The sequence below is a fragment of the Bufo bufo genome, chromosome 2 (genome assembly GCF_905171765.1).
Source record: "Bufo bufo chromosome 2, aBufBuf1.1, whole genome shotgun sequence".
In the NCBI taxonomy this organism is placed as follows: Eukaryota; Metazoa; Chordata; class Amphibia; order Anura; family Bufonidae; genus Bufo; species Bufo bufo.
In genome coordinates this window covers 506,665,751-506,685,349 of record NC_053390.1, presented here as the reverse complement: position 1 = coordinate 506,685,349, position 19,599 = coordinate 506,665,751, and the positions used below count along the sequence as shown (strand labels likewise).

At 41.4% G+C, this 19,599-nt stretch overlaps 1 protein-coding gene across 1 annotated transcript in view; it reads right to left on the bottom strand.

Moving 5' to 3' along the window:
• Positions 1 to 7,342: 7,342 nt before the first annotated feature.
• Positions 7,343 to 19,599, bottom strand: part of B4GALT1 (beta-1,4-galactosyltransferase 1) — an 85,495-nt gene continuing 73,238 nt past the window's right edge. Inside the window, exons 5-6 of the mRNA XM_040417839.1 lie at positions 8,999 to 9,103; positions 7,343 to 7,649 (exon numbers count right to left, since the gene is read on the bottom strand). Of these exons, the coding sequence (XP_040273773.1) occupies positions 7,514 to 7,649; positions 8,999 to 9,103 (241 nt within the window). The 3' untranslated portion in view covers positions 7,343 to 7,513. The remainder of the gene's footprint in view (positions 7,650 to 8,998; positions 9,104 to 19,599) is intronic.

Here is a 19,599-nt window from a genome sequence, read left to right as displayed (position 1 = left end):
GTCGCATGTACGCCAAAATAGTACCAATCAAACCATCATCTCATCCCGCAAAAATCATACCCTACCCAAGATAATCGCCCAAAAACTGAAAAAACTATGGCTCTTAGACTATGGAAACACTAAAACATGATTTTTTTTGTTTCAAAAATGAAATCATTGTGTAAAACTTACATAAATAAAATAATTGTATACATATTAGGTATCGCCGCGTCCGTGACAACCTGCTCTATAAAATTACCACATGATCTAACCTGTCAGATGAATGTTGTAAATAACAAAAAATAAAAACGTGCCAAAAAATCTATTTCTTGTTACCTTGCCGCACAAAAAGTGTAATATAGAGCAACCAAAAATCATATGTACCCTAAACTAGTACCAACAAAACTGCCACCCTATCCCAGAGTTTCTAAAATGGGGTCACTTTTTTGGAGTTTCTTCTCTAGGGGTGATCAGGGGGGCTTCAAATGGGACATGGTGTCAAAAAAACCAGTCCAGCAAAATCTGCCTTCCAAAAACCGCATGGCATTCCTTTCCTTCTGCGCCCTGCCGTGTGCCCGTACAGCTGTTTACGACCACATATGGGGTGTTTCTGTAAACTACAGAATCAGGGCCATAAATAATGAGTTTTGTTTGGCTGTTAACCCTTGCTTTGTAACTGGAAAAAAAATATTAAAATGGAAAATCTGCCAAAAAAGTGAAATTTTGAAATTGTATCTCTATTTTCCATTAAATCTTGTGCAACACCTAAAGGGTTAACAAAGTTTGTAAAATCAGTTTTGAATACCTTGAGGGGTGTAGTTTCTTAGATGGGGTCACTTTTATGGAGTTTCTACTCTAGGGGTGCATCAGGGGGGCTTCAAATGGGACATGGTGCCAAAAAAACAGTCCAGCAAAATCAGCCCTCCGAAAACCAAACGGCGCACCTTTCACTCTACGCCCCGCTGTGTGCCAGTACAGTAGTTTACGGCCACATATGGGGTGTTTCTGTAAACAGCAGAGTCAGGGCAATAAAGATACAGTCTTGTTTGGCTGTTAACCCTTGCTTTGTTAGTGGAAAAAATGGGTTAAAATTGAAAATTAGGCAAAAAAAATGAAATTCTCAAATTTCATCGCCATTTGCCAATAACTCTTGTGCAACACCTAAAGGGTTAACGATGTATGTAAAATCAGTTTTGAATACCTTGAGGGGTGTAGTTTCTTAGATGGGGTCACTTTTAGGGAGTTTCTCCTCTAGGGGTGCATCAGGGGGGCTTCAAATGGGACATGGTGTAAATAAACCAGTCCATAAAAATCAGCCTTCCAAAAACCATATGGTGTGCCTTTCACTCTACGCCCCGCTGTGTGGCCGTACAGTAGTTTACGGCCACATATTGGGTGTTTCTGTAAACGACAGAGTCAGGGCAATAAAGATACAGTCTTGTTTGGCTGTTAACCCTTGATTTGTTAGTGGAAAAAATGGGTTAAAATGAAAAATTAGACAAAAAAAATGAAATTCTCAAATTTCCTCCCCATTTGCCAATAACTCTTGTGCAACACCTAAAGGGTTAACAACGTATGCAAAATCAGTTTATACTGAGGGGTGTAGTTTCTTAGATGGGGTCATTTTTGGGTGGTTTCTATTATGTAAGCCTCGCAAAGTGACTTGAGACCTGAACTGGTCCCTAAAAATTGAGTTTTTGTAAATTTCTGAAAAATTTCAAGATTTGCTTCTAAACTTCTAAGCCTTATAACATCCCCAAAAAATAAAATATCATTCCCAAAACAATTCAAACATGAAGTAGACATATGGGGAATGTAAAGTCATCACAATTTTTGGGGGTATTACTATGTATTACAGAAGTAGAGAAACTGAAACTTTGAAATTTGCAAATTTTTTAAAATTTTTGTTAAAATAGGTATTTTTTGGTGCAAAAAAAATAATTTTTTTTACTTCATTTTACCAGTGTCATGAAGTACAATATGTGACGAAAAAACAATCTCAGAATGGCCTGGATAAGTCAAAGCGTTTTAAAGTTATCAGCACTTAAAGGGACTCTGGTCAGATTTGCAAAAAATGGCCTGGTCCTAAGGTGTAAAAAGGCTGTGTCCTTAAGGGGTTAAACAGTTACATAATTTCTTCCAAGTATGGCAATACCCGATATGTGGGCATAACCTGCTGTTTTGGCACATGGGCTCAGAAGCGAAGGAGCACCATTTAGCTTTTGAAACCCTGATTTTATTGGATTAGGTTTGGGAACCAACTTGCAGCACCCCAGAGGTTCCAGTACAGAGGAAACCCCAAGCAAGAACCCAATTTTTTTTTTTTTTAAGTAAACCCCAAGGATTTCAGCTAGGGTTGTAGTGATTTTGAACCCACATTTTTTTTTACACCATTCATTGCAAAAGGATAAGTAACATAATACTCTGGTTGTTACGGATGCAGCGATATCAATCATGTGTAGTTTATTTTTTAACCAATTAAAACGTTTGGTTATAGGTAGGTTTGAGCGAATAGAATATAGTCTCTGTCCTACTGTAAAATGTATGGCCTCCGCGGAGGCCTTTCTGAAGTTTCAGCAAATATCGTGAGACTTACTTCGTCTTGCCTCTATCATGTGACTTCATTTATTCACAAATTACTGTATGAAATTATGAAGCTGAACTCTGCTTCATTAATGAGGCACGAAAGCAGAGTTTGGCTTTGTATTTTGACATGAAGTCACACGTAATAGAGGCAAGACGAAGTAAGTCTTGCTGCGGAGGCCGTACATTTTACAGTAGGATGGAGCAGATATTAATTACGTTTTTTAAAGAATTGGGTTGGGACACAGCAATCGGAACCCGATTCACTTACATTTTATTTTTAAATAAAGTCCCCGCTTGAAGGTCCAGTGGTCTGATGGCTGGTACAATGCCCTGCAATAGTTATCTACTGCAGTGCATTGATCATGTCAGTTTTACACTGATACTTGCCTATTAGACCCTGCCCCCGACAAAGTCTGTTAGACTTCGGTACATAGCAGGCCCAGAGGCCTTTGTAAAGCCTCCAGCCATCATAGCAACCATGGGACCCTGCGATCATGATGTAGAAGCCTGATAAGGGAGGGAGATCGCTCCCTCTGTAAACTTCTGACAGCAGCATCTAAGGGAGTTGCAGCAGGTTGTCAGCTATATGTTACAGCTAACACATGCTGCATCTCAGTGCCATTGCAGCTGCCATCTTCATATATTATATATATATATATATATATATATATATATATATATATATACACACACACACACACATGGTGCGCAAACGTAATGATTGCCAAATATACGGCATGGTGCAGGAAGGGGTTAAACAGATGGAATCAGTTTTCACATACATGCCTTCTCCAGCACTGTGCCTGTCCAACACTGCAAGTTGCTCTCCACTTGCGGTACTCCTACTTGGCGGAGCTCACACAAGATGCGCTGACCTCTTCTTCGAAACTATCCTTACTGTTAGAGAGATACAACACACGTGTCAAAGAAATCCAGCTTCTCTAGATTAGGCACAGCTGGATAGTGCTGCGTGTCCACCGGACCCCATATAATGAGAAATGGCAGGGATACAGCCAAAGACTGTCTGATCTGCCAGGGAACCCTTGGAGACAATGCTTCACTATTGGTGCAGTTTTTGATGTTCCACAGAGTTGTCCGGTGCGGGAAAGGAGGATACATGTGGAGATCGATGTTTTCCTATGCTCACATATGTGAATGGCTCTGAATTAGGAGTATTACTTCCTGGATAATTGAAGCAGCGCGGTCCAACGATTAACGCATTGATATGCCAGGGAGCAGCTGGATTCTTGCTGCATCCCATTATAGTCGATGGAGCTGGAGGGCATGTGGCACTATCCGACTATGCCGGATCCGGAGACCTTCAGATAGCTGTTTTCTGCCAGAACAGCCTGATTGATTTTTTTTGACACGTGTGAAAGGTGCCCAATTACATGGGTACAGATCTGACACACTTACATGTGATAATAGTAACATAGTATATAAGGCGGAAAAAAGACATCTGTCGATCCAGTTCAGTCCGTTATCCTGCAAGTTGATCCAGAGGAAGGCAAAAAAAAACTCTGTGAGGTAGAAGCCAATTTCCCTTATTTTAGGAGAAAAAAAAATTCCTTCTTGTCTCCAATCAGGCAGTCAGAATACGACCCTTCTTCAGAAATCTAATAACTATAACCTATAATATTAATATAATGTGCCACAAAACTGTGGCGCTGCTGACTGTAGATATCATACAAATAAAAAAGTGGTATGGATATGCATAGGCTTATACGGTAATTACTATTCCTCAAACGAAGGGGTTAAACTGAAATATTTCACCCTATTTTATTGAAACTAACCTTTATTATTTTAATATATTAAAAACGTAAAAAAACACATCTGTACCAGTACAATATATTCACTTGGCGCGCGGGTAAATATTTTACACCTAATATGTATAGTGTTCTGGTTTAAATATGTAAAGTTTTGAAGCTGCTACAATGACCTATATACAATGTTGAATTCCCACTGCTTTAGTATCATATACGGTACTTTCCACTTGCACGGTGAGGTAGAGCAGGCACTTGGTGAAATACAATGTAATTACAACTACGCCGTCTCAATTACGAATGGGATGAGCACTTGTAATTACTCTGCACTGCTAATGCAAAAGAGGCGATGCTCAGGTAATCTTGAAAAGGAAGTAACGCTCACACAAGTGCTGCTACCCCTTCAAACAGCTGATCGGTGGGGAATCGGGAGTCTGACTCCCGCTGATCTGATATTAAAGGGGTTTTCTGGGATTTTATTATTGATGGCCTATCCTCAGGATAGGTCATCAATATCAGATCGGCGGGGGTCCGACACCTTGCACCCCTGCTGATCAGCTGGTTGAAGAGAAAGCCGTGATCCATGCGAGTGCAGCCTTCCCTTCATCGTTTACCTGCTCGCCGTCGACATCACAGTGGCGAGCAGATGTAATTACAAGAAGACATTCCATTCACTTCAATGGGACGACTCGTTCCTATACACTTAAATAGGAAGGAGCCGTCCCATAGATGGACCCCTGCTGATCTGATATTGATCACCTATCCTGAGGATAGGTCATCAATATTAAAATCCCGGGAAAACCCCTTTAATAATCTGTCCTGAGGATAGGTCAACAATATTTACTGACTGCACAACCCCTTTAACACAAAGACATTTCATAGGCTATACATTTTCATTGGCTGTTCAGCCTGTAGAAGAAAGAAGGCAAACCTACATTGAGCGGGTTCAAGTTTATTATACATTGTCATATAAAAATATGCTTCTGAAAATACAGTTTACAAATACATTACCGACAGTAAACATTTGTGTGCAAGTTGTATGGACTGGAACAAGAAAATAACATTACTTTACACAACCTGAATTTGTCGTTTCCACAGGACAACTGTCATCCATACACAGATGAGGCTTCTAGTTGTTTTCACTATGCTACTTCACACAAAATGGATCTCCCACATTGCTTTACTGTGTAAAGTCCCACTAAATCCATCGCATCCAATCAACAACCACATCTTTCTTTAGTGCAAGATATACCACGTAAGAAAATGGATTGTGGACTACAGCTTTTGTACACAGTTGCGTCCGTGAGCAATTCTCATTGCATTCCTCCTAAACTAACTTACTTTCAATCAAGTTGGTCACGCTTACAAATCTGCCTACAACAGCATACATCCCAGAGATACGGCAATGCATCAGTAATGGAGAAAACAGACCTGCAGACTGAATATGAACCTGAAATATTAGGAATGGAAGCAAATTTGAAATAGGGGAGGAGGAATAGATTTTAAAAAAAAGCGCTAGATGACATGAACTTTCATGGGCATTTTGTTGACCATACTACATACAATTTATGTCTATATATTGATTGCTTCCCCCCAAACAAATCAATTCAGTATACAAATCTTTTTACAAAATGTTCAAAACACAAATGATTCGGTTTACACGTAAATCTTTGGAAAGCAGATGGCTGCCCTTCTGTAAGGAAGTTCACCATACACCTTTTTGATAAAAAAAAAAGGGTGTAGGGGCCTAATGAGATCAGCCACATAGTTGTGCGCTTAAAGGGAATTCATAATATATATATTATATATATATATATAGTTTTAGAATAAAACTATATATGGCAGTCACAGAAACACTTGTTCACATGCAGAAATCTGAAAACTATTCATGGCCAGCTGACAAAGGGGTACGCAGCTCAATGAGAGCCCTGATAACTTTTCCATTAAATAAAAAAATTCTAGATAGAACTGGAAATCATACAGTTCTGTAATACACATGTATTTATAATAGAAAACTGTATGATTTACCCATGCCATAAATAATTGAAACCTGGAACGCCCATTTAATGGGTCAACTGTGCTAGCTGGACAGGACCAAGATAGATTTTCAGTGTCTGTATGGAAACAAGAGTGTTCCAATTCACAGAGAGCAAGCAGAAATTGGACAACTTCACTACAATGCAAATACACTTTACTTCTAGAAAGCAGGAATTTCCCTTCAATGCAGATCTTTCGCTGTAATTTTTGTCACATAACATGTACCAGTAACTATTAGGCTACTTTCACACTAGCGTTTTTTCTTTTCCGGCGCTGAGTTCCGTCCTAGGGGCTCAAATCCGGAAAAGAACTGATCAGTTTTATCCTAATGCATTCTAAATGGAGAGTCCGTCCTTCAGGATGCATCAGGATGTCTTCAGTTCAGTCTTTTTGACTGATAAGGCTTTTCAGAAAAACGTAGCATGTTGTATTTTTACCTCCGGCCAAAAATCCTGAACACTTTGACTGAACGCCGGATCCGGTCTTTTTCCCATTGACTTGCATTAACGCTGTGTGTGTTCAGTCAAACCGGACCCGTCTTTTGCATGTTAAACCCGAAAAAAAATTTCCAATGCATTTTTTCATTGTGATCAAAATCCTGATCAGGATTCAAATGTAATCAGTTTTCACACGTTTTTCCGGATCCGGCGGGCAGTTCCGGTGTCGGAATTGAACGCCGGATTAAAACAACGCTAGTGTGAAAGAAGCCTTAGACAGCACATTGTCAGATGGTTCTCTACTTAACAAGACATGAAAAAAATATATATATCTGTAATAAATGCTGAACATGATTAGTAACTTTCTATATGGATTCCTTCAAAAGTGCTTAAAGATTCTTTGGCTCACAGGGCTTGTCCTGGAAGATAAGGCATCAAAGGTCGTAAACAGAGATGACATAGCAGCTTGGTACAGCAATATATTCAAGTTCCACTTCAATAAAGTATAAATGTAGCCTGCAGTAATTTTTTTCCTGAAGCAGTCACATAAAATAACCTGCATGTGCCAAATATAGTGAATATGCAAATCTGTAATGTCCATAAAAATAATAATAATAATAATAATAATAATACACTTGAATGTCAGAGTTGCCACCATACCAGCATGGTGAGACCAGTCAGTGAGAGTCTGTTGGCCAACCTCAAAATGTATTAGCTGGGTGAAGACCCAACATCCACAGTTATTTCGGTGAATAAAGGAAACTTTTCAGTCTTGATGACCCTGTAGTTCAGAGAATTTATTCCATCAGAATTCATGGTTTTTCTTGTATGGGCAATTAGATCAAACCTACAAGAGAGACAATTTTGTGTTAATAATACACATACAAATACTCTTAGGACTCTTTACACGGGCCAAGAATCCGCCACATAATTGCCAACAAGAGTTCATAGGAATGCTCGTTAGCGATCTTCTGGTGGTGTAAATGTGCCGATGAACGGGTTGTTTGTGTAGGCACATGATTTATTGTTTGCCAGCAGCAGATTGTGTCGTTTAAACAGCCTCTGCTGCCAGCAAACGCTGATTCAGTATGGGGACGGGTGATGGAATTAGCGATCGTTCCTCCTCATACTGTGGAAAGGATCTGTGCATGTGAAAGCAGCAGTCTCCTTCACTGACGAGCAGGTCCTTCCTTCCCGACAATCGCCTGCTATATCGACTAAAGTGAATTTTAGGGTATGGCCACATGTGTCGTAAATACTCCAGCCTTTCTGCGGCAGAACTGTGAGCGCTAAATCTGCAGCGTTGTTCACTACCAGCAAAGTGGCTGAGCCATTCACAAATGTCAAACTCAATTTACGCTGCAGGTTTTACTTACGGCTTTCAACCTTTTCCGCAAAAAAACACCCAAAGTGTCCTGGATTGCCCATTCCGGACAGATCCACTGCAGAATAGCCGTGTGTAGCCATAAGCTTAGGGTAAGGCCACACATGGAAAGGCCAAAAACTGCGCAGATATGCTATATGCCATGGTTTGCTTGTTAACTGTGACGTGGTTCGGCAAGTAAAACTGCTGTTTACCTGCAGAATTGTACGGCTGTTAATGAATAGACTTAGAATGACTGCATTATTTTGCAGATAAACAGCAATTTTACATGAAAAAAAAGACAAAAACTGGCAGCCATCAACAATCCATTTGGAAATCACACTGAACAGTATATTGCCAAAGTTTCAGTGTGGTCAGCACAAATGAGAAGTGTACAGGTGAAACTCGAAAAATTAGAATATCGTGCAAAGTTCATTTATTTCAGTAATCCAACTTAAAAGGTGAAACTAATATATGAGATAGACTGATTACAGGCAAAGAGAGATATTTCAAGCCTTTATTTGGTATAATTTGGATGATTATGGCTTATAGCTTATGAAACCCCAAAGTCACAATTTTGAGGTCCCCTTTGCTCAGGGGGTATGGATTAATTGACTGACTAGAGTGTGACACTTTGAGCCTAGAATATTGAACCTTTTCACAAAATTCTAATTTTAAGCTGCATTAATGCAATTCCTTTTAATTTGCATTACTGAAATAAATGGACTTTTGCACGATATTCTAATTTTCCGAGTTTCACCTGTAATTTGTACCCTCAGTATTGAACATGTATGCAGCCATGTCATATCAACATGAATCGACTACTGAACTACCTTCTAGGGTTTGGATCATTCTTCGCATCTCTCTCGTGACGTATCATTCTGCACTTTCCAGTAATAGCATCTGGTCGTGATATTGACATGCCCCTGGAGACAATCCTGTATGGAACAAACAAGACAGGGCAAAAACAACAATGAATTGCTTCATACGCCATGTTCCCACCTCTGTTTCACCCTTCTGTGCAATCCTTACTGTACACTGCCAGCTCACATGAAGCACATGGAAAGTGACATGTAGTAACAGTTATACAACAAGTACAATTAGAAGAATTGGGCTGTGCCTACATTAAATTAGAAAACGCTGGCATCTTAATAAGGGAACCTCTCCTTCCTTGAGCACATTTTTCATTCTTACATTAGATACAATTCTATCGCCCTACCCCCTGTCAGTGGCACATGGCTTAAAAGGGTTGTGTCATTTCAGCAAATGGCATTCATCATGTAGAGGAAGTTATTACAATCCACTTACTAATGTATTGTGATTGTCCATATTGCTTCCTTTGCTGGCTAGATTCATTTTTCCATCAAATTATACACTGCTTGTTTCCATGGTTATGACCACCCTACAATCCAGCAGCGGTAGCCGTGCTTGCGTACTATAGGAAAAAGTGCTGGACTATGTGCACTCCCATCGTCCCAGGCAACAGAGAGGCCAGCACTTTTTCCTATAGTGTGTAAGCACGACAACTGCTGCTGGATTGCTGGGTGGTCGTAACTCCTGGAAACGAGCAGTGTATAATGTGATGGAAAAATGAATAAAGCCAGCAAAGGAGGCAATATGGATAACAATAATACATGATAAATGCCATTTGCTGAAGTGCGACAACCTCTTTACCCCTTGGCGACTTTGGCACTTTAAAGATGGCGCCTGCTCTTAGAGGAAACCTGGGGAAGATTTATGTGATCAGCCAAGTGTAACCACAGCATCTGAGCGGTGGAGAAGCCACATGCTCCAGCACCCTTGACAGCATTCCCTGGCTGAGAATGGGAAAGCTGTAATATCCCAGTGATGGCTCAGAGCCTCAAGCAGGCTTCGCTACCAATCACTGGTATATACCAATACAGGCCAGCAGGTGGCAGCACTGCATTAGTATATAGCAAATGGTGTGTTCCGTTATGGATATATACCCATCACAGAACACAATTGACAAACTAATGATTCCCACTTATAGTCAGGGACGATGAAAATAAAAAATGTATTTTTTTCAACTACACAAGGGTGGTATCGTTGTAATCGTACTGACCTGGAGAATAAAGGTAACAGGTCAATTTTACTCCAAATGGAACAGTGTAAACCCCCAATAAAACTAAGGCAGAATTGCATATTTTTTTCCAATTCCACCCAGTTTGGAATTTTTTTCTAGCTCTCCACTACATCATATCCAATATTACATGTACACCTTTGGGGGCAATTGTACTTATTATGAGCTAAAAATCATGTTTTCAATTGGTCCTTTTCTCTGTACACAGCCGAGATGCTCTATTAATAGGATCTTAATTTTCTCTCTCTTCAGTCAAGACAGCTAGATATATGAAAGCTATAATAAAACAAAAAGGAGTCGGGTGAACAGGGATGTAGGACGGAAAAGGAGGGAATAGGATATGAGGCGCCAATGGGTATTTGCAATGAATGGTAGTGAAAAGGTCTAGATGTGATGACTCAAAGGGAATAAAGGCAGCTCCCCAAACCATGAAAAATCGGTGCACACCAGTGAACTGCTGGAATGATAATAGATAAGAAAGAAAGGCGGTTATACAGTGCTGTTCCAGGTATATCCTGGGATCACAGAGGGCCAGACACCGGTCTCTTAATAGAGTAGTAAGGTAAAAGTGTACCAGGAAGTGAATAAAAAGTCTCTAAGTGACAAACAAATAGACAGTATTGTGGTATAAAATCATGTATAAAAATCCATTATAGGATACATGGATTGTATTTAAATATACTCAACTTGGTGTATATCAACAAATCTCAGTGTATCACCTTTATGAGCATAAAATAAAATAAGCACTGGCAAAGGACTTACTTTACCGAGTAGGGAAGTATAGGATAAGCACATAACACCTATACTTGTACCTCCCCTGACGAGATCGCCTTGTAATGGTGGATGTGACTTCTACGTCCCCCAAAGGATGACACCAGGGCTCCAAGTTCCAAAGTAGAGGTCTTTAATACATAAAAAGCTTGACTGTTTCGGGACAGTACCGCTTTATCAAGAGCATCCTTTGGGGGACGTAAAAGTCACATCCACCATTACAAGGCGATCTCGGCGGTGGAGGTACAAGTATAGGTGTTATGGCTCTCTGGCGCCCTCACTTTGGTCCCAGGATATACCTGGAACAGCACTGTATAACAGTCTTTCTTTCTTAAGACAGCTAGATAACAGGCTCCTTATCTCTGACCTTATAAACACTCAAGGCTCAATATTTATCTTACTGATAAGAATGTGGCTTAGGCTACTTTCACACTTGCGTTCGGTGCGGATCCGTCTGGTATCTGTACAGACGGATCCGCACCTATAATGCAAACGCTTGCATCCGTTCAGAACGGATCCGTCTGCATAACAGTTTTTTCAGATCTGAGTTTTCACATCCGTCAAACGGATCCGTCCCCATTGACTTGCATTGTAAGTCAGGACGGATCCGTTTGGCTCCGCACGGCCAGGCGGACACCAAAACGCTGCAAGCTGCGTTCGGGTGTCCGCCTCCTGAGCGGAATGGAGGCGGAACGGAGCCAAACTGATGCATTCTGAGCGGATCCTTATCCACTCAGAATGCATTGGGGCTGTACGGATCCGTTCGGGGCCGCTTGTGAGAGCCTTCAAAAGGAACTCACAAGCGGAACCCTGTACGTAAGTGTGAAAGTAGCCTAAAACAAGTGTTTATGACCTCTCAGTAATGACTGACACAAAGTAAAAGTAGGATGCACACAGCTAGAAAAAGTTAACCCTTTGTGACAAAACGGCTATATATTTTTAATGAAGACGAAAACATGATTTTTAGCCCTAAATTAGTTAAATGCAAATCATAAAGCTGAGCAGCCAAGACGTCCCTCAGAGTGCTCTCTGATAAAACCTGCTTTATCCTTGGCCATCAGCGCAGTTTTAGCTCGGATCTGACCTAAACTTGGTGGATTTTGACCCAGCCACAGTGTATTCCACCCCTGGGTCTTTATTGCGGCCTCTCCCGGACTGAAACCCTGTGACTACAGCCCAGGCATTCAGAGATGTGGAGCTTGTGCCGCCATTTCGCCATCTTACCACCGGGGCTCTCTAAGAAGCTACAGCAGTTCCGTGTGTTCTTCAGAACCGACAAGGGCGGAGAATAGTGTCGGGAGACCCAGTAAGAACAAACCTCCCGTGCGAGCCCTAGCCGCAAACACGTGGCGTTGAGCGCAGAGGCCCATCCAGCTCTCTGAATCCCCGAACTCGTGTTTGGCCCGCTGGCGCGTAGAACATAGGCCTAAAGGGAGCCCATATTTCAACTATCCGGGTTATGGGCCAGCGGTCCACACACTCATCTGGACCTTAACACTGCGAACCAGTAGCACTGACCTGACATTCCAGGACCTGCAGAGGTATTATATATTACAGGCACAAACGTCATGCCATCATAAAGTGTCAGGTGCCTCAGATCCCTGCTCTCTAGTGCTACCAAGTACCTCTGTTCTGCTTGGCTACTCCCCGGGGAAATAATACCCCAATTTTTCAGGACTGTTGCTGGGTGTACTTGCTATACCCCTGTCTGCAATACAATTTTTATAGTGTGAGGACCTTGTCCTAATTTTTAGGTGGTTGCACCCCTTTAACCACTAACTTCATCCGCTACCTTCAGTCTTCAACACACTCCAAGCTACAGTCTCTAATGTAATCAGCATACGACGCATAAGAGACCCAAATACTTCATTGAAAAAATTATCGCCATGGTCAAAATAGGAAATTCCAACCCCAAAGATCCCTGCATCACTCAAAAATCCAATTCTGCCCAAGGAGAAATGGATAAATATAGGGCTAAAAAGAACTCAGACCCAATCATCTCCAAGATGAAATCGCCATCCAAAGAATCTCTCCCCACGGCACAAGTGGACACTGGAGAAGAGACGGACAGTGATGCTGATACCTCTATTCAGACCGAATCTCTCCCAATCTCCCGCTCCTTTTTGCAAAAATATTTAGATAAAGCTCTTGCCAAAGCTTTAAGCCCCCTTTTCAGAGATCTACAGGACATAAAACAAGATGTGAAACAAATAGGGTCACGTGTGGAGCTACTAGAAAATACTCAGGCAGCCATTTGTGAATATAGCACAGCAGTCACAGAAAACATCCTCATGTTAGAAATACATTAAAGGGCTTCTACCACCAGAAATACTGTTATGTAGCCGACTGACATTAGCGATGCGCTAATGTCAGCACTACATAACAGTATGTTTCTAACATTTGTCCCTGCAGCCGTTTTTGTAAAAAAAGCACTTTTATTATATGCTAATGAGCCTCCGTCTACTCACCCTTTATCCCGCCCAGGTCCCCTGTTCTGCCCGCCCCGCTCCTCTTGATTGATGGCACGGTCCACCGCATAGTTGACGAAATCCCGCGCCTGTGCTGTTTACTTCTGTCTTCGGCGCAGTGAGTGAATGATGCGCTCCTGGTGCCGGATTCCCCACTGCGCCTGCGCCGACTAAGTCACAGTGAGGAAGCCGGCATCAGGAGAGTGGCCTTCACTCACTGCGCCGAAGACAGAAGTGAACGCGCAGGCGCGGGATTTCGTCAACGATGCGGTGGACCGTGGCATAGAAACATAGAATGTGTCGGCAGATAAGAACCATTTGGCCCATCTAGTCTGCCCAATATATCTGAATCCTATGAATAGTCCCTGGCCCTATCTTATATGAAGGATAGCCTTATGCCTATCCCATGCATGCTTAAACCCCTTCACTGTATTTGCAGCTACCACTTCTGCAGGAAGGCTATTCCATGCATCCACTACTCTCTCAGTAAAGTAATACTTCCTTATATTACTTTTAAACCTTTGCCCCTCTAATTTAAAACTGTGTCCTCTTGTGGTAGTTTTTCTTCTTTTAAATATGCTCTCCTCCTTTACCGAGTTAATTCCCTTTATGTATTTAAAAGTTTCTATCATATCCCCTCTGTCTCTTCTTTCTTCCAAGCTATACATATTAAGGTCCTTTAACCTTTCCTGGTAAGTTTTATCCTGCAATCCATGTACTAGTTTAGTAGCTCTTCTCTGAACTCTCTCTAGAGTATTTATATCCTTCTGGAGATATGGCCTCCAGTACTGCGCACAATACTCCAAGTGAGGTCTCACCAGTGTTCTGTACAGCGGCATAAGCACTTCACTCTTTCTACTGCTTATACCTCTCCCTATACATCCAAGCATTCTGCTGCCATTTCGTGCTGCTCTATTACATTGTCTTCCCACCTTTAAGTCTTCTGAAATAATTACTCCTAAATCCCTTTCCTCAGATACTGAGGTCAGGACTGTGTCAAATATTCTATATTCTGCCCTTGGGTTTTTACGCCCCAGGTACATTATCTTGCACTTATCCACATTAAATTTCAGTTGCCAGAGTTCTGACCATTCTTCTAGTTTTCCTAAATCCTTTTCCATTTGGAGTTTCCCTCCAGGAACATCAACCCTGTTACATATCTTTGTGTCATCAGCAAAAAGACAAACCTTACCATCGAGGCCTTTTGCAATATCACTTATGAAGATATTAAACAAAATTGGTCCCAGTACAGATCCCTGTGGAACCCCACTGGTAACATGACCTTGTTTTGAATGTTCTCCATTGACTACAACCCTCTGCTGTCTGTCACTCAGCCACTGCCTAATCCACTCAACAATATGGGAGTCCATGCTCAATGACTGCAGTTTATTGATAAGTCTTCTATGTGGGACAGTGTCAAAAGCCTTACTAAAATCTAGATATGCGATGTCTACTGCACCTCCACTGTCTATTATTTTAGTCACCCAGTCAAAAAAATCTATAAGACTTGTTTGAAATGATCTCCCTGAAGTAAACCCATGTTGTTTTTCATCTTGCAATCCATGGGATTTTAGATGTTCCACAATCCTATCCTTTAATAGGGTTTCCATTAATTTGCCTACTATTGGTGTCAGACTCACTGGTCTATAGTTGCTCGATTCCTCCCCACTACCTTTCTTGTGAATGGGCACGACATTTGCCAATTTCCAATCTTCCGGGACGACTCCTGTTACTAATGATTGGTTAAATAAATCTGTTAGCGGTTTTGCCAGCTCACCACTAAGCTCTTTTAATAATTTTGGGTGTATCTCATCAGGCCCCTGTGACTTATTTGTCTTCACCTTAGACAGCAAACTTAGAACATCTTCCTCTGTAAAGATACATGCATCAAATGATTTATTAGTCATCCTTTCTAGTGGAGGTCCTTCTCCTTTTTCTTTTGTAAAAACTGAACAGAAGTATTCATTAAGGCAGTCGGCTAGCCCTTTATTCTCTTCTACATACCTTCCGTCCTTTGTTTTTAATTAAGTTATTCCTTGTTTTAATTTCTTTTTTTCATTTATATATCTGAAGAATGTCTTATCCCCTTTTTTCATAGACTGAGCTAGTTTTTCTTCTGCCTGCGCTTTAGAAGTTCTTATAACTTGCTTGGCCTCTCTCTGCCTAATCTTGTAGATTTCCTTATCTTCATTGCTCTGTTTTTTTTTATAATTACAAAATGCTAGCTTTTTATTTTTAATGATTTGGGCCACTTCTGCTGAGTACCACAGTGGTCGCTTCCTTTTTTTTGCTTTTACTGACAAGTCTAATGCAATTTTCTGTTGCCTTCAATAATGCACCTTTTAAGTAGTCCCATTTCTCCTGGACTCCATGTAATCCGTTCCAGTCTGATAAGGACTCATTTATGACTAATTTCATTTTTGAAAAGTCTGTTTTTCTAAAATCTAAAACTTTTGTTTTTGTGTGGTGGGACTCTTTCACAGTTCTTATATTAAACCACACTGACTGGTGATCACTAGATCCCAAGGTTTCGCCTACAATGACATCATATACCGAATCCCCATTTGTGAATACCAAATCCAAAATGGCCTCCCTCCGGGTTGGCTCCTCAACCACTTGTTGTAGAGATAACCCCAGTAGGGAATTTAGAATATCTGTACTCCTGGTAGAACTTGCTATTTTGGTTTTCCAGTTTATATCTGGAAGATTGAAATCTCCCATAATGATAACTTCTCCTTTCATTGTCATTTTAGCTATTTCTTCAACTAGTAGATCATCTAGTTCTTTAACTTGACCAGGTGGTCTATATAGCACACCTACACGAGTTACTGCATGGTTAGCAAACTGCAACGTAACCCAAACTGACTCTATGTTGGCCTCACCAACTTGTATTAGGTTAGATTTAATGCTATCTTTCACATACAGGTCTTCCAGAACCTACATTAACCCATCTGCCATTTCTGGGGGTCCTCTGTGGCAGTGGCATTGCAGCAGTCCTAGCTGGAGTTTGTTTAACAGATAATTTAAATATTTCAGATTTCAAAAATGTAATTTCCTGCTGCAGTAAGGAGAACTGTCTACAGATCTGACAGCATCCGAATCTCCAAAGAGTGGAACATGAAATAAATGCACAACAATTCCTGCACTGAACCAAGTCTGCCATTTTAAAGAGAAAAAAAATAAAATAAAATAAAATAATAATAATTTGTAAGTTTAAATCAAACAAATCTTACCTTTTTTTTTGTATTGTTTCCACCTTCCAGCCTACCTCCTGACTACCTCCAGCCTACCTCCTGACTATCTCCTGCAATATCTCTTTACTGTACTTAATGTAGTACTTGAAGGTAGTACTTGCAGCTAATCAATTAAGAGAAGCTGGGCGGGCAGAACAGGGGACCTGGGCGGGATAAAGGGTGAGTAGCCGGAACCTCTAGGTGCTTATTTTATGCCCACATAAACACGCCAGAAGAGAAGAACCCTTAAACCGCTAACAGATGCTCTCAGAGCCAAGGACATTCAGTATAGCTGGAGGTTCCCATTTGGCCTAATGTTCTCAACAGGAGGGAAGCGATTTCTGATCCGTTCAGTAACAGATCTCCCTGAAGTCTACATGACGCTAGATCTACCTGACCTCCAAATTCTGGACTGGGCAGTAGTGAAAGACTTGGATAATCTACCACGCATCCATGCTCCAACTCCCTGGGAAGAGGTCCATTCAAACGGCAGTGCAAAGCAAAAGAAAAAGGCAAGACGACCGACTCCTAGGAATGTTATCTCAGACAAAACCTGAATTCATCCACTTGGTAACAAAGAGACTGAGTGTTATGTTCAGCCAACTTTGAGGAGGTCTAAACCTCCTCTTAGGCGGAGTTCACACGGGCGTTGTGGGAACATGCACGATTTTTCCGCGCGAGTGCAAAACATTGTAATGCGTTTTTCACACGCGTGAGAAAAATCGCGCATGTTTGGTACCCAAACCCCAACTTCTTCACAGAAGTTCGGGCTTGGGATCGGTGTTCTGTAGATTGCTATTATTTTCCCTTATAACCATGTTATAAGGGAAAATAATGCATTCTGAATACAGAATGCTAAGTAAAATAGGGCTGGAGGGGTTAAAAAAAAAACAAAATTTTTAACCTCACCTTAACCCACTTGTTCGCGCAGCCGGCATCTCTTCTGTCTAACTGTGAGCAATAGGACCTTTGATGATGTCACTGCGTTCATCACATGATGTGATGAGCGTAGTGACGTCATCAAAAGGTCCTATTGCTCACAGTTAAAGACAGAAGAGAAGCCGGGCTGCGCGAACAAGTGGATTAAGGCGAGTTAAAAAATTTTTTTATCCCCTCCAGCCCTATTTTACTTAGCATTCTGTATTCAGAATGCTAATATTTTCCCTTATAACCATGTTCTAAGGGAAAATAATAATGATCGGGTCTCATCCTGATAGTCTCCTAGCAACCGTGCGTGAAAATCGCACCGCATCCGCACTTGCTTGCGGATGCTTGCGATTTTCACGCAGCCCCATTCACTTCTATGGGGCCTGTGTTGCGTGGAAAACGCACAATATAGAGCATGCTGCGATTTTCACGCAACGCATAAGTGATGCGTGAAAATCACAGCTCATGTGCACAGCCCCATAGAAATGAATGGGTCCAGATACAGTGCGGGTGCAATGCGTTCACCTCCCGCATTGCACCCACGCAGAATACTCGCCCGTGTGAACTCAGCCTTACTCTCTTCTTTCTCAGAATATGTTCAACATGATGTTATGTCACAATCCTTTGACACTGAGTGTTCACAGTTCTTCTACCCCTCAACTTTCCTATTTTTCTGCTACTCTCTTGTAGTACTTTTTATTCTCTCTTCACTATCCTTCTATCCCCTTCTCACCTTTGCCTTTCATCTCCATCCTATCATCAATTTACCTGATGGAGGTATCCTTCTTCCACTAGGTTCCTCCACTCAAACGGTCATCTTTAAAGGGGTTCTGCACTTTGGATAGATCATCAGCTTCTGATCAGCGGGGGTCCGACACCCAGGACCCCCGCCGATCAGCTGTTTGAGAAGGCAGCGGTGCTCCAGTAGCGCCGCGGCCTTCTCACTGTTTACCACCGGCCCACTGACCTCACGACTAGTATCAACTAGCGTGGGCGGGGCTAAGCTCTGTTCACTTGAATGAAGCTTAGCCGCGCCCACACGCTAGTTGATACTAGTCGTGACGTCAGTGGGCCGGCGGTAAACAGTAAGAAGGCCGTGGCGCTACTGGAGCGCCGCTGCCTTCTCAAAACAGCTGATCGGCGGGGGTCCCGGGTGATCGGACCCCCGCCGATCAGAAGCTGCTGATCTATCCAGAGGATAGATCATCAGTTAAAACAAAGTGCAGAACCCCTTTAACTATTGCTTTCTTTATTCTATTAGGTAGGCACTGTTCTCTACCTCCATGATATCTCTAATTCCTAACTAACTATCTCTACTCTCTTGTAGTGCTTTATTTCATGCTTCACTATCCTCTTACATACTACCTTCCTTTTCCTCTTTTTAAACTCTTATACCATGACTATACACTGTACTGCCAGGAGTACAGATATTCTAAATTCCCTACTGGGATTATCTCTACAGCAAGTAGTTGAGGAGCCAACATTTTAGATTTAGTATTCACAAATAGGAATTTGGTATGTGATATTACTGTAGGGGAAAGCTTGGGATCTAGTGATCACCAGTCATTGTGGTTTACTATAAGTACAGTGACTGAGTCACACCACACAAAAACAAAAAAAAGTTTTAAATTTTAGAAAAACTGACTTTTCTAAAATTACATTAGTGGTATACGAGTCCCTACCAGATTGGAACAGTTTCAATGGAGTCCAGGAGAAATGGGACTACTTAAAAGTGGCACTATTGAAGGCAACAGAAAATTGCATAAGGCTTGTCAGTAAAAGCAAAAAAAGGAAGAGACCACTGTGGTACTCAGCAGAAGTGGCCAAAATCATTAAAAACAAAAAGATAGCATTTAGTAATTATAAAAAACAAAAAAACAAAACGAGGATGACAGGCAAATTTATAAGATTAGGCAGAGAGAGGCCAAACAAGT